This window comes from Ornithodoros turicata, unplaced genomic scaffold (genome assembly GCF_037126465.1).
Source record: "Ornithodoros turicata isolate Travis unplaced genomic scaffold, ASM3712646v1 ctg00000746.1, whole genome shotgun sequence".
NCBI classification, from domain to species: Eukaryota; Metazoa; Arthropoda; class Arachnida; order Ixodida; family Argasidae; genus Ornithodoros; species Ornithodoros turicata.
In genome coordinates, this window is record NW_026999400.1 from 400570 (window position 1) to 414846 (window position 14277).

The 14277-nt window shown below is 46.2% G+C and overlaps 3 protein-coding genes across 3 annotated transcripts; 2 read left to right on the forward strand and 1 right to left on the reverse strand.

The window, feature by feature from the left end:
* Positions 1-333: 333 nt before the first annotated feature.
* LOC135374821 (uncharacterized) lies at positions 334-2846 on the forward strand. Its single transcript, XM_064607750.1, has 3 exons — positions 334-808; positions 1388-2115; positions 2365-2846. Exons 1-3 carry the CDS (start codon positions 393-395, stop codon positions 2745-2747), a joined length of 1527 nt encoding a protein of 508 aa, XP_064463820.1. The 5' UTR covers positions 334-392; the 3' UTR covers positions 2748-2846.
* Positions 2847-4823: 1977 nt separating this feature from the next.
* LOC135374708 (disintegrin and metalloproteinase domain-containing protein 10-like) lies at positions 4824-9891 on the reverse strand. Its single transcript, XM_064607627.1, has 4 exons — positions 9713-9891; positions 8828-9039; positions 5453-5608; positions 4824-4967 (listed from the first exon to the last, which is right to left on the reverse strand). Exons 2-4 carry the CDS (start codon positions 9014-9016, stop codon positions 4896-4898), a joined length of 417 nt encoding a protein of 138 aa, XP_064463697.1. The 5' UTR covers positions 9017-9039; positions 9713-9891; the 3' UTR covers positions 4824-4895.
* A 942-nt stretch (positions 9892-10833) lies between these two features.
* Positions 10834-13346, forward strand: LOC135374822 (uncharacterized). Its single transcript, XM_064607751.1, has 3 exons — positions 10834-11308; positions 11888-12615; positions 12865-13346. Exons 1-3 carry the CDS (start codon positions 10893-10895, stop codon positions 13245-13247), a joined length of 1527 nt encoding a protein of 508 aa, XP_064463821.1. The 5' UTR covers positions 10834-10892; the 3' UTR covers positions 13248-13346.
* The last annotated feature ends 931 nt before the right edge of the window (positions 13347-14277 follow it).

The following is a 14277-nucleotide window of genomic DNA, read 5'->3' on the forward strand; positions in this document are numbered from 1 at the left end:
AATGAACAAAATAAATAAGAAAAAAAAGGTGTTCCTTCACGATTTTTTTTTTGCGGACGATCTAGCGAACGGATTTTTGTTCCGAAAACGACTGGATATTCTCATTGGGACAACTTCGTAGCATTTATAATGAAAGAGTTAATTAAAGATTGTTAGGTAATTAGTCATTTGACGGCTGAGCAACATATGGCCAAGAACGTCCGCCGGCCATGAGACGATAGAAGTGAAAACAGCATGTCTATAGCCCATATAGTTTTTTAATGAAAAATCTGTGTAAAAAAAAAAAAAAGACACCCCGTATATTCGCGTTGGTGGATAACACCTCCTCGTGGACGACGGTCACCTTGAGGCGAAGAAGAAGAAGAAGTAGTACATCGACAGAGGCAGCAGAAATGAACTCGGTGCCCTCGTCGAGCCCTTCGATTTCCGCGTTCCAATTAGAAACCACTAGAGACAGCTGCCATCTGATAGAGGATGCCGCACTGCAAGAACTCATAGAGCCCGTCGGAGATTTGGACGTTTTGGATCAGGCCTGCTTCCGAAAGAGCGACGACCTATGGCGACAAGTACGCGAAGAATCCTGGGACCATATCTACGAGCGCACGCTCATCTACATGCGAACGAACCTCGGCTACTTTTTCGACTACAACATAGCGGAAGGAACCTTCGGTCGCTTTGTACGGATGTATGAACCAGAAGCACGAGCTGAGGTCACTGTGTGGTTCACTGACGAGGCAAATATACGCAAAGAAGATCTTTGGCGTGTATTATCACACCCTAATCTCATGGAATTGGTGAGGAGAATCAGGTACGTCAACGGTGTCTCACCCGCAGAGTGACATACACCTTCGATTTCAAATAATGTCGCAGAAATGTCTCAAAAATGTGGTCAAGCTACGCGTACTTGTCCAATTTTTAAAGCAGAGTCTTATCACGAAGCACTGTTCTGGTGCTTACTACATGTGTGAAAACTCAAGTCTCGATCAAAATCCTGCGACTACGTCCACATCCGAGCAAATGATCTGAAACCCGCTTAGTCCGATACCTGAGCCGCATAACTTAACGTAAACGCTATCGCTTTGATACTGAAACAGCGCCTGAAAAGCAGCCGAGTTGATGACATAGATAGACTTAGACTTAGAGAAATACACTTAGAGAACAAAGACGTACTAGTGTGTTGCATTGCTGTTCTTTAAGGTTTCTTTGTGAATCTTTTGATCGATGACGTCGATGGCTTTGTATTGCGTATAGTGCATAAAACAACCCTGTCACAAAATATGGCAAGATGATGTTGAGTACATGCCATGACAAGTACTAAATAGGACGGAGAAAATAGCTAAATGTCGTCCCAGAATGCAGTTCAGGACGAGTATTCCACTTTTTGCAGGGTAGACGTTTGCACGCCCTTCTTACAGACATGCATCGCGTACGTCATGCCCGCCTTTGACTTCACCCTGCAACAAAAGGTGACCCCTAAGGTGTTCCGTTACTCCGAAACCGCCTACGGCCAGATCAAGGCATGGCTCTACGAAATTATGAACGCCCTAGACTACCTCCACAGCCGCGGCATGTACCATCTCAATATCCACATGAGGAACGTATTTATCATTCGTGGCAACCGGGCAGCATTAGGTGGGCTCGCCAACCTTCATCGCGCGGGGACAGTGACTGCAGACGCCGTCAAAGTGGACACGATCTACGCACCGCCCGAGGTAGTTGCTGCCCGTATAGGCATGGACAACAAGATGTGGGAACTCCAGGCTGACCGAATTGACATGTGGAGTCTGTGCGCTATGTTCGCTGAGGCACTCACCTGCCACTGGCGCTGGAAGATACGCAAGTTCCTGGTTCTCACCAAGAATAGAGTTCACTCAACGGGTGATCGATTAGCGCTTCTGGGTGACTACACAACGAGTCGGTTTCAAAGCCCAGAGTGCTTGCGTAGATACCTGAACAGGAGTTTCAGATCAATTATGTTTGAAGACGAGGAAGTCGGGTCTTTGGCTCTTCTTCTTCAGTGTGGTCTCAAGGTAGTCCCTGGCGAAAGAAAGGTCGTGTCTGGGATGTTAAGGGCCAGATATTGGACTGATACCTTCACATCACCGAGGTCTCCTCGTAAGTTCAGCTTTTGTAGCAGTTCACTTTCTGGTCTTTGCTCGTATTACGTTGCTAATGCAGCGAGGTATCGACAACAGCGTGTCCACTGCGTTGGCTGCTGCTGTGAGTGTTTCCTAGGTTGAGAGCGACACGACGAAAAGACAAACATTGGTCCCAATCTCTTTTCGTCGTGTTCCTCAAACCTCCGGGGATTGTCTGACATGTCGCTCTACGACTCTCTATTCTGCAATTCTCGCCACTCTGCAGCCGTTGAAGAAAACCTGGAGTGCTCATCGCAGGAGAACACCACAAACTACAGCTGGGACGACGAGCAGCAGTACTCCAGTCGAGAGCTGCTACATTTTTATCGAAATCTCTCTGAAGACGACGATGACGAAGAGACGGACGACGAGCTCCGCCGGGGAGATACCTCGGAAGACACGTTGACACCCGAAGGCGCCAGCCCCACCCAGACTACCATGGTGCTTCTACCGCGCGCAGACGTGCTTCGCATCAGCACCTTGGAAAACTCTCCGACGATTTCTTCCACTTTGACCGGTGAGACGGGTCGACAGCGGAGCAAGTCGTTCGCTTCCAAGACGAGGGAGTGGTTTGGAGAGATGAGAAGACGATGCTCCATTCGAAAGTAAAGGCCACCGGCTCCGCGAACATGATAATAGAGCAGAAGATGAATGTAACAAAAAGAAATATCAGATATATAGCACAAAATAAAATCTCTGTACAGCGCATTTCATTTTATCACCTCACAGGTACTTGTAACTAAAAATAACAAGTAGAAACTATAACAAGAAAGTAATAGCAGGGATATCTGCATGGCATGAAACTGGTGACCACTTGACACGTACGCGGGAGGGCGACACCAAAGAGGTTTCAGACATGATAAGAGCCTTGCCATGGCAAGCATGGATGTCGAAGGACAGAGCCTTGAGGGAGTCCAGATTTTACATGGGTTGTATTCGAACATGTTTTCTTAACAAGGACGCTCTGCTGTCCGTCAGTTTAACGTCTGTCATTTAATCCCTCGCGGTAGATTCGTGGACTGCATCAAAGTTGCTGTATAAAAAGCTTGGTTCTCGTCAACCTATACCTGTGTATTGACATGTGTCGACTTTGTCTGTCGTTCTTTGAAATCTGTATCGCGAAGCTCGAACAGCGAAGAACTGGCAAAACGGCGAACGGTCCAGTGCGAGGACGCAAATTTTCACTGGCCGGTTCCAACACATGCGAACGCGTGCGTCACCCCGCGTATCATAGGCCGCGCTCCATGACGAGGAAGAAGGATGTCAACGCAGCCGCACGCACGTATATTGGAACGCAATAGTGTGAACCGGCCTTAATTGAGTAGGGTTACCTGCAAGGTGTGTCAGCCTATTCGTGTGGACGTGCTGCACGTGCCGCGGGGTAGGACTGCGGATAATTTCGATCAAAACTTGTTGTTCTTGTAGCATACTTGTCAACGTAGAAATCATAAGGACTATACGCTAGAAGAAAAGATCCGCTGAATCAGCGTATGAGCAAGAGACGCGCCATATTGTAGCAGTCAATGTCGTCGCACCTATACAAGCGTTCCGCACTGAACCAACACCACTTAGATAGAGAAAACCTGCTCACGCGTCGACGTGACGTAACAGCTAAGAGTCAGCCAATCCGGATCATGTTTTCAACGGCATAGTCAATCACGAACGAGCTTTCAGCGGTCGTAGCGATGGAGAAGAACCACCGTCGTCTGCGAGTAGTCGCGTCTGCGAGCGTCCCCGGGTACTAAATGGGAAAAGTTTAAAATAAAGCGCAAAACTGTCCCATATCTTACTCAAGGAAAGCGTGCTGCACTTTTTGTCTACAGGTTCTAAGTTAGGTCCAATAATTTGCGAATTCGTCAGTTCGCAGAAGGGCGAATCGCAGTAGCAGGCGCTGTCCACGTAGCAGAGGAGGGAGAGTAGGCAATAAGCAGACCTTCTGTATTTAAGTAGCGTTGGCTGAACGCCGTGGTCGTGTCGTGACAACATCATACCGCGAGAAACGCATTAAACATCTGCGAAATAGAGTTGTTCGTTCTTAAATATAGAACTGTAAAGGACAACGTCATCACTGTATGCTTATAGCATGAACTTATGACATATAGTAATAGCATGTGCACAAACGCAACACGAAGGTTTCGGTATGGTTTGCTTACCTGTTCCATAACGCGGCAACGCCTGCTCCGGACAAGGAGCTTGCCCACTTTGGACGCTTTGTAAAAATACAAAAGGAAAGAGGGTCTGGGGTGTTCTTTTCAAGTCAGCAACTGGCTTACAAGCAACCAGTAAAGTTCAGTTAAGTAGTTAAGTATTCTCTCGGTTTATGCGTCCTGAATCATTCTTAAAACATACAAGTATTGAAACTGCACTAAAAGTTGAACCCCTCACGTTTCAGATTACGCCCCGAAGACTCATAACAGCTTCTTAGCAAGTGGATATTGAGTGTAGGAAGTGAGTTTTTTTCCTCCTCAGTTGCACAAGAACATCGACAAGAAAGGATGGTTGAGGCGTATCGTTTTAGCTGTTGGAGAGACGATAGAAGATAGCACATTAATCTGTCTTGTTAGACAACAACCCCGTCACTTTAAATGAGCAGCGCTCGGACGGTCTTTCACGCCCCCGATTACAGCTGAACATATTACTTCAAACAAGCACACACAAACACATAGGCAAATATACAGATAGGCATATTGTTCAGTATGGCGTATTATTGAAGTATTCAGATACAAATGCAAAGCCATTAGGGAAAAGGCTACAGAGTTACTGGTTGACTTGGTTGTCTCCACTGGCCTGTGGCGATCGCTGTGCATCAGGTGGAGCGCCTTCAAGAGCCTGGAAGAGAATCAACAAATCGTGCTTGACTTCCTAACAAAGAAAGCCAGTGACAGACAGACAGACAGTTACGTTCAGACAGAAGAATACGTTCAGCGAAGAAGAAAAAAGGAAAGAAAAGGCAGCTCAAGAAGAAACAAAGGGAAGAAGAGTTCAATTCAAGCTCCAAATTCAAGATGGAACGCTTCGCGCATGTACTGTGCGAACGTCCAGGGGCATGACAAGCATGCTAGCAAAGTACTACAAGTGGAAAAGGGTGAGGACGTGTCTCCGCTGTTGAAAACTCAAACGGAAAAACCCCATAAGGTGATATGCTTTGTTATGCACTAGTCGCGCACTGCTCCAGCGTCCCACCGCATCTGTGGACTCCCTAAACGCGCTGCCACATGGTTCGGCGCGCATCTGCGATACTTCTGTTGCTAGCGGATGCGGAAGGAAGGAAAGGCAGTGTCGTTTGCGTTATTCGGTCACGCTGTGATGCTTACCTCGTGTGGGTTTAGGTGCTTCAGCGTGTCCTTGAGAGGCAAGACAGGCCTTTGAGTGGGACTGCTTGTGGGAGCGTGGACCTCACACAGACGGAAACACACCAAGAGCGTTCCCACGATCCCAACCAGTACAATTATGCTTATAATGATGTGGTCCTGCGGTAAAGACGACAGTGCGTTCTGTGACATATGCATAAAACGTCACCAGGACTCAAAAGACACCGACGTTCAGAGCCGTTCCTGGGGAGGCGGGAGAGGGGCAGTAGCCCCGGGCTACGGTCACCTACGGCCACATGACTGTTTCTTTATTCCACTGCGTTTTTAGACGCATGCGAGTTCGTTATCAACAACTTTATTTTATGATGGTAGTTGGAGATTCGTTATCGAAGACGTAGTAGTTCGCACATCCACCCGGTACAGGAACGCGGAATGTTTACTATTCGCACATGGCTCTCACTCGACGGGCAAAAACATTCACCGTCAGTGTTGCGCACTTGCACCGTTTTGGTCACGTGCACGCGATCAGAAAGGGTCCGGAGTCCGCTCACTCACAGGCAGAGGTGGGAGTTTGTCCTCACTAGCCTCGCCCTCACCCCAGTTTTCTGGGAGAAAAATTTTCCTCACCTCAAATTTGTTTGAAAATTTTTCCTCGCCTCACCTCATTTTTTTATTGAAAAATTTTTCTCACCTCACCTCACCTCACCTCAAAGGAATTTGAGACTTTTCCTCACCTCACCTCAAAATATTTTTCGAAATTTTCCTCACCTCATTTCAATTTTTTTAAAAAAATTTCCTCACATCACCTCACCTAAATTTTTTAAAGCTATTTGTGTATTCGATGGGAAGATTGTGTATTCGATGCGCGTTGGCTTTGAGTGACTGCCAATGTAAATGCATACAGGGTGTCCCAGAAAACGTGTCATTGAATTATAATAAAAAAAACTACGCCACCTAGAATCATGCGGTCAACAGCATTTGCTCTTATTAGGTTTTTGCCACCTCCTAATGTGAATGTCATGTACTCGAAGTTTAATTATGTAAATATTTGCGAACTGAACTCGGAAATTTGCCAAGTAAAGGTCACTTTTTTACCCCACCAATACGAAGAGCGTGCCGAATTCACTCAAATTTGTGATAATTCACAGTGATATTCACGAGCTATCCCATCGAAAAAAATAGCCGAATATCATGCTTTTCGGAGCACCGGACCATAGCGCGCGATGACTTTTTGAGCGCAATCGCTCGCAGTGCGACGAAAGGAGGTTCCGAAGCCAGCCCACAGAGTGATAGTAGAAAAAGTAACAGTTCCTAAAATTGGGAGAGGGAAAGTATTATCCCAGCGAAAGTCGGACGTGATAAGCCGTGCTTGTTTTATCTATTTCTGCGATGTTGGGGAGGGCTGGGTTTCCAACCTCCTTTCGTCGGACTGACAAAGATTGCGCTGAAAAATTCATCGTGCGCTATTCTGTGCGTCCTCCATAGAGTATGATGTTCGGCTATTTTTTTCGATGGGATACCTCCTGAATATCCCTGTCAATTATCATTAATTTGACTAAATTAGACACGCTCTTCACATTGGTGGGGTAAAAAAGTGACCTTTACTAGGCAAATTTCCGACTTAAGCTCGCAAAAATTTACATAATTAAACTCACGTTACACGACATTCACATGAGGAGGTGGCAAAAAGCCAGTAAGAACAAATGTCATTTACCGCATGACTCTAGGTGGTGTAGTTTTTTTATTATAATTCAATGACACGTTTTCTGGGACACCCTGTATACCTCAAGCGTGAGTGCATACAGGGTGCGGCACGAAACGTGTCTTTTGGCCATTATAAGAAAACGGGTTGACGGAAAAATATGTGGTAAACAACTTTCTTCTGGACATTTAGTTTGTCACCAAATACAAATAGTTTCATCAATTTGCCGTTGAAATACATTTTCGAAATTGAACTCATGAAATTGCTTAGTCAATGTAACGTTCTTTTTTTTTTTTTTTTCTTGCTGGATGATTTGGGCTAGTCAATCACAGAAAACGCTTCGTGGAACGATTGTTATACCCGTAAAAGTTGCGCGGAAAGTCAGGTTCAGTTGGGTGTGCGAATGACGCGCAAAGTTGGGCGTCAGATCAGCGGCGAGAGGGGAGGGTAGTCCCCGCCCAGATGAGAAACAGAAGCTGAGGAAAGAAGGAAAGATATCCCCGTATGCGCGGGAAAAGTTTCCATAAAGTGCGCGTTCATAAATTTTTCCTCGCCTCACCTAAAAAAATTGAAAATTTCCTCTCCTCACCTATGGTATTTTTAAAAGATTTTCCTCGCCTCACCTCACCTCAAAAAATTTTACAAAGATTTTCCTCACCTCACCTCAAAATTTTTTGAAGATCTTCCTCGCCTCAAAATTTTTTTTTGAAAATTTTCCTCTCGCCTCAAACATCACCAGAAAAATTGGCCCTCTCCTCACCTCACCTCAAATATCGTGAGGTGAGGGTAAGGAAGCCCTCACCCTCGCACGTCCTCGTGAGGGTGCCCACCTCTGCTCACAGGACGTTCGTGGGTCGACAGACATTCTTTCGGAGCGCGCTTGAAGGACTGCATCATTGCGGCTTTTTATTGCAAATACTACTGTTTACGGACGTGTGAGGAATATGAGCCGTGTCACGAGTGGGCGAATACAAAAAAATACGCTGCCGAAGCTGCGCTCACTAAACGCTGGTCAGGAAGTACGTCCGAGATTTTCCAACAACGTGTTTCATATGAATGGAAAGGGACTTTAAAGACGAACAGGACGCCGTCACTCAGGTTAAGTTTCTTGTATTTGTAGAAAAGCAGTTACGCGCAGAAAATGTGCGATTTTTGCGAATGAGGCAACTTTGCGATTTTTTTTTTATCTAGGCCCCTAGAAGACCTGGAACATCAAAGATAGAGCAGACAGTGTAGAAGCACAAAGGCAATAAGTGTAGAAATAATTAACTACATAGCCTTAATGATTAATTAAGATACGAGGCCCGAAAATTGTGAGGAAGCGCGCTGCTTGGAATGGCCATTCTTAAAAGATTATATTTCCTCCGCCAATGTACTTCCTAAGCACTATGCTTCAATATATATTGGAACGAAAAAAAAACCTTGAGGTAGACCGGACCACCCTGGCTGACTCGGCGCGAAATCACCCAGAACCAAATTCTTTCGCGTAGGACGTACCACTTCTTATTAGTTATTACCAATGGCTCAACTTAGTCCTTCAACACTTATGTCCTTCTTCAAATCTTCCTTTACCTGAAGTAATATTGTAGCCGCTTATCTTTAACCTCGTAGCTATATAAGCAGAGGGCGTAATAAAGAGAACCAATTTCTTTCGGCAAAACGGTTCAAGAACCTACCGAGATGAGGTTGGTAACCGAACGCGCAGGTTCACTCTTCAAGATACTCTCTAGCCTAGAGATCGGACCCTCGGCGTCGACGAGACGACACTTCTGGAAGACGTCGCAATAGCCTCGCATTTCGTTGCACGGAGATCCAGGCATCATCCGGATTCCACAGTGTTCTCGCATGTTCGGGAAGTGACACATAGGGTGACACTCCTTGTCTCCCCCTGGTGTTCAAAAGAAAAGTGTCCTTTATCGCTGTCCTCGCTGTTCTGTCAATAATTCTGTCAACTGTAGACGACGCTCTGTTTATAAACACGTGACCTCACGAGAAGACCAGTTGGAGGTTATATTTTGCTGTGGCGATTGCAGATTGGAACCTTTTACCTCAACACATTTGTTTCTTTGAATTACATTATTCGTAGACGTTGTTCTTTCTGTAGTTTATTGAGTGATCTTTTGGAATGCCCCTCCTTCAACGGCAGAGCAATATGCTGGAAATATTGTGAAATAAATAAAAATACTGAAATATTTTCAACACTCTTACTACACGTGTTCCAAGCTTCGGTTGATCCTACAGAATACAGAAGGGAGTTTCATCAGGAAAACCAGCCCTTTTACACCCTGAAAGGTACGTAAAGATTTTTCGGTGTGCCCTCCATTTCTCTGTCACCCTACGCGAAGCCCAACAAAATGCTCATATATTGGCCACATTAGAGACCATAAAGATCTGTATTTGTTTGCTGCCATCTTTGCAAGAAGGACATATGACTCTATTACCGTGGAAAACATCCGTTTTTACCGAACATCTTAATGCGTTGTGAACAAAACAAGGCACGAGAAAAAAAGCAACAAGTCTGAACAGTGCAAAATAACGAGTTTCGTTAAAGTAAGACTCACTAGGATCGGAGCATGCTATGAGACATAGGTCTGTATTGGGAAAATCTTCCTCGAGCAAGGTGCACTCGGTGGCCCCGTACTTTTCGCATATGGACAATAGGCACGCTCCCTGAAGACATAGTTGAGTTCCGTTGTTGCATAATGTTGTGTTGGGCTTCGGTATTGCCCTCGGACATTCGGCGCTCACACCAGTGAAGCAATAAGTGTTAAAGGCGTTATTTGATGAATTGATCTATTCGTCGTAGGCCATTCGGTGCACAGGAACTTTGGTGGCACTGCTATCTCACTGCATAGGAATATCGATTCGACGTCAGAGGAAGACATAGCGTGCTTTCTGATAAATCACATGTTACTGTATAGCTCTTATACACTGTGGGAAGCTATCGAGAAGCGGATATTCAAGCTTGCTATATTGTTGCTATATTGCTATATTACAGACATGTTGTAGTGATTAGGCTAAGTCCGGGGATTGCGCCCTCGTTTTCGAAGAATATTCATATAAAAACAGATAGACGCAAAGAGCTAAAACTCTCAGGTTAGTGTCCTTAGTCCTTCTGGCAGTATTCCTAATTATTTGGGCAGCAGAATTGCAGCATTTTATTACCAAGAACACAGGAAAGCAACGCTCCTAAACTGCTGCTTTACCCCGACCCTCGGGGGAAGGCGCCCAGGCTCATGGGGGTAATGGAGGTACCAATGGGTTACGTTTCAATAACATGCTTTCGTGGAGAACCTCACGAAAGAGTCGAAGGTGGGGGTGAAGGAAAGACGCGTCTCCGAAGATGCGCAATGAACAAAATAAATAAGAAAAAAAAGGTGTTCCTTCACGATTTTTTTTTTGCGGACGATCTAGCGAACGGATTTTTGTTCCGAAAACGACTGGATATTCTCATTGGGACAACTTCGTAGCATTTATAATGAAAGAGTTAATTAAAGATTGTTAGGTAATTAGTCATTTGACGGCTGAGCAACATATGGCCAAGAACGTCCGCCGGCCATGAGACGATAGAAGTGAAAACAGCATGTCTATAGCCCATATAGTTTTTTAATGAAAAATCTGTGTAAAAAAAAAAAAAAGACACCCCGTATATTCGCGTTGGTGGATAACACCTCCTCGTGGACGACGGTCACCTTGAGGCGAAGAAGAAGAAGAAGTAGTACATCGACAGAGGCAGCAGAAATGAACTCGGTGCCCTCGTCGAGCCCTTCGATTTCCGCGTTCCAATTAGAAACCACTAGAGACAGCTGCCATCTGATAGAGGATGCCGCACTGCAAGAACTCATAGAGCCCGTCGGAGATTTGGACGTTTTGGATCAGGCCTGCTTCCGAAAGAGCGACGACCTATGGCGACAAGTACGCGAAGAATCCTGGGACCATATCTACGAGCGCACGCTCATCTACATGCGAACGAACCTCGGCTACTTTTTCGACTACAACATAGCGGAAGGAACCTTCGGTCGCTTTGTACGGATGTATGAACCAGAAGCACGAGCTGAGGTCACTGTGTGGTTCACTGACGAGGCAAATATACGCAAAGAAGATCTTTGGCGTGTATTATCACACCCTAATCTCATGGAATTGGTGAGGAGAATCAGGTACGTCAACGGTGTCTCACCCGCAGAGTGACATACACCTTCGATTTCAAATAATGTCGCAGAAATGTCTCAAAAATGTGGTCAAGCTACGCGTACTTGTCCAATTTTTAAAGCAGAGTCTTATCACGAAGCACTGTTCTGGTGCTTACTACATGTGTGAAAACTCAAGTCTCGATCAAAATCCTGCGACTACGTCCACATCCGAGCAAATGATCTGAAACCCGCCTAGTCCGATACCTGAGCCGCATAACTTAACGTAAACGCTATCGCTTTGATACTGAAACAGCGCCTGAAAAGCAGCCGAGTTGATGACATAGATAGACTTAGACTTAGAGAAATACACTTAGAGAACAAAGACGTACTAGTGTGTTGCATTGCTGTTCTTTAAGGTTTCTTTGTGAATCTTTTGATCGATGACGTCGATGGCTTTGTATTGCGTATAGTGCATAAAACAACCCTGTCACAAAATATGGCAAGATGATGTTGAGTACATGCCATGACAAGTACTAAATAGGACGGAGAAAATAGCTAAATGTCGTCCCAGAATGCAGTTCAGGACGAGTATTCCACTTTTTGCAGGGTAGACGTTTGCACGCCCTTCTTACAGACATGCATCGCGTACGTCATGCCCGCCTTTGACTTCACCCTGCAACAAAAGGTGACCCCTAAGGTGTTCCGTTACTCCGAAACCGCCTACGGCCAGATCAAGGCATGGCTCTACGAAATTATGAACGCCCTAGACTACCTCCACAGCCGCGGCATGTACCATCTCAATATCCACATGAGGAACGTATTTATCATTCGTGGCAACCGGGCAGCATTAGGTGGGCTCGCCAACCTTCATCGCGCGGGGACAGTGACTGCAGACGCCGTCAAAGTGGACACGATCTACGCACCGCCCGAGGTAGTTGCTGCCCGTATAGGCATGGACAACAAGATGTGGGAACTCCAGGCTGACCGAATTGACATGTGGAGTCTGTGCGCTATGTTCGCTGAGGCACTCACCTGCCACTGGCGCTGGAAGATACGCAAGTTCCTGGTTCTCACCAAGAATAGAGTTCACTCAACGGGTGATCGATTAGCGCTTCTGGGTGACTACACAACGAGTCGGTTTCAAAGCCCAGAGTGCTTGCGTAGATACCTGAACAGGAGTTTCAGATCAATTATGTTTGAAGACGAGGAAGTCGGGTCTTTGGCTCTTCTTCTTCAGTGTGGTCTCAAGGTAGTCCCTGGCGAAAGAAAGGTCGTGTCTGGGATGTTAAGGGCCAGATATTGGACTGATACCTTCACATCACCGAGGTCTCCTCGTAAGTTCAGCTTTTGTAGCAGTTCACTTTCTGGTCTTTGCTCGTATTACGTTGCTAATGCAGCGAGGTATCGACAACAGCGTGTCCACTGCGTTGGCTGCTGCTGTGAGTGTTTCCTAGGTTGAGAGCGACACGACGAAAAGACAAACATTGGTCCCAATCTCTTTTCGTCGTGTTCCTCAAACCTCCGGGGATTGTCTGACATGTCGCTCTACGACTCTCTATTCTGCAATTCTCGCCACTCTGCAGCCGTTGAAGAAAACCTGGAGTGCTCATCGCAGGAGAACACCACAAACTACAGCTGGGACGACGAGCAGCAGTACTCCAGTCGAGAGCTGCTACATTTTTATCGAAATCTCTCTGAAGACGACGATGACGAAGAGACGGACGACGAGCTCCGCCGGGGAGATACCTCGGAAGACACGTTGACACCCGAAGGCGCCAGCCCCACCCAGACTACCATGGTGCTTCTACCGCGCGCAGACGTGCTTCGCATCAGCACCTTGGAAAACTCTCCGACGATTTCTTCCACTTTGACCGGTGAGACGGGTCGACAGCGGAGCAAGTCGTTCGCTTCCAAGACGAGGGAGTGGTTTGGAGAGATGAGAAGACGATGCTCCATTCGAAAGTAAAGGCCACCGGCTCCGCGAACATGATAATAGAGCAGAAGATGAATGTAACAAAAAGAAATATCAGATATATAGCACAAAATAAAATCTCTGTACAGCGCATTTCATTTTATCACCTCACAGGTACTTGTAACTAAAAATAACAAGTAGAAACTATAACAAGAAAGTAATAGCAGGGATATCTGCATGGCATGAAACTGGTGACCACTTGACACGTACGCGGGAGGGCGACACCAAAGAGGTTTCAGACATGATAAGAGCCTTGCCATGGCAAGCATGGATGTCGAAGGACAGAGCCTTGAGGGAGTCCAGATTTTACATGGGTTGTATTCGAACATGTTTTCTTAACAAGGACGCTCTGCTGTCCGTCAGTTTAACGTCTGTCATTTAATCCCTCGCGGTAGATTCGTGGACTGCATCAAAGTTGCTGTATAAAAAGCTTGGTTCTCGTCAACCTATACCTGTGTATTGACATGTGTCGACTTTGTCTGTCGTTCTTTGAAATCTGTATCGCGAAGCTCGAACAGCGAAGAACTGGCAAAACGGCGAACGGTCCAGTGCGAGGACGCAAATTTTCACTGGCCGGTTCCAACACATGCGAACGCGTGCGTCACCCCGCGTATCATAGGCCGCGCTCCATGACGAGGAAGAAGGATGTCAACGCAGCCGCACGCACGTATATTGGAACGCAATAGTGTGAACCGGCCTTAATTGAGTAGGGTTACCTGCAAGGTGTGTCAGCCTATTCGTGTGGACGTGCTGCACGTGCCGCGGGGTAGGACTGCGGATAATTTCGATCAAAACTTGTTGTTCTTGTAGCATACTTGTCAACGTAGAAATCATAAGGACTATACGCTAGAAGAAAAGATCCGCTGAATCAGCGTATGAGCAAGAGACGCGCCATATTGTAGCAGTCAATGTCGTCGCACCTATACAAGCGTTCCGCACTGAACCAACACCACTTAGATAGAGAAAACCTGCTCACGCGTCGACGTGACGTAACAGCTAAGAGTCAGCCAATCCGGATCATGTT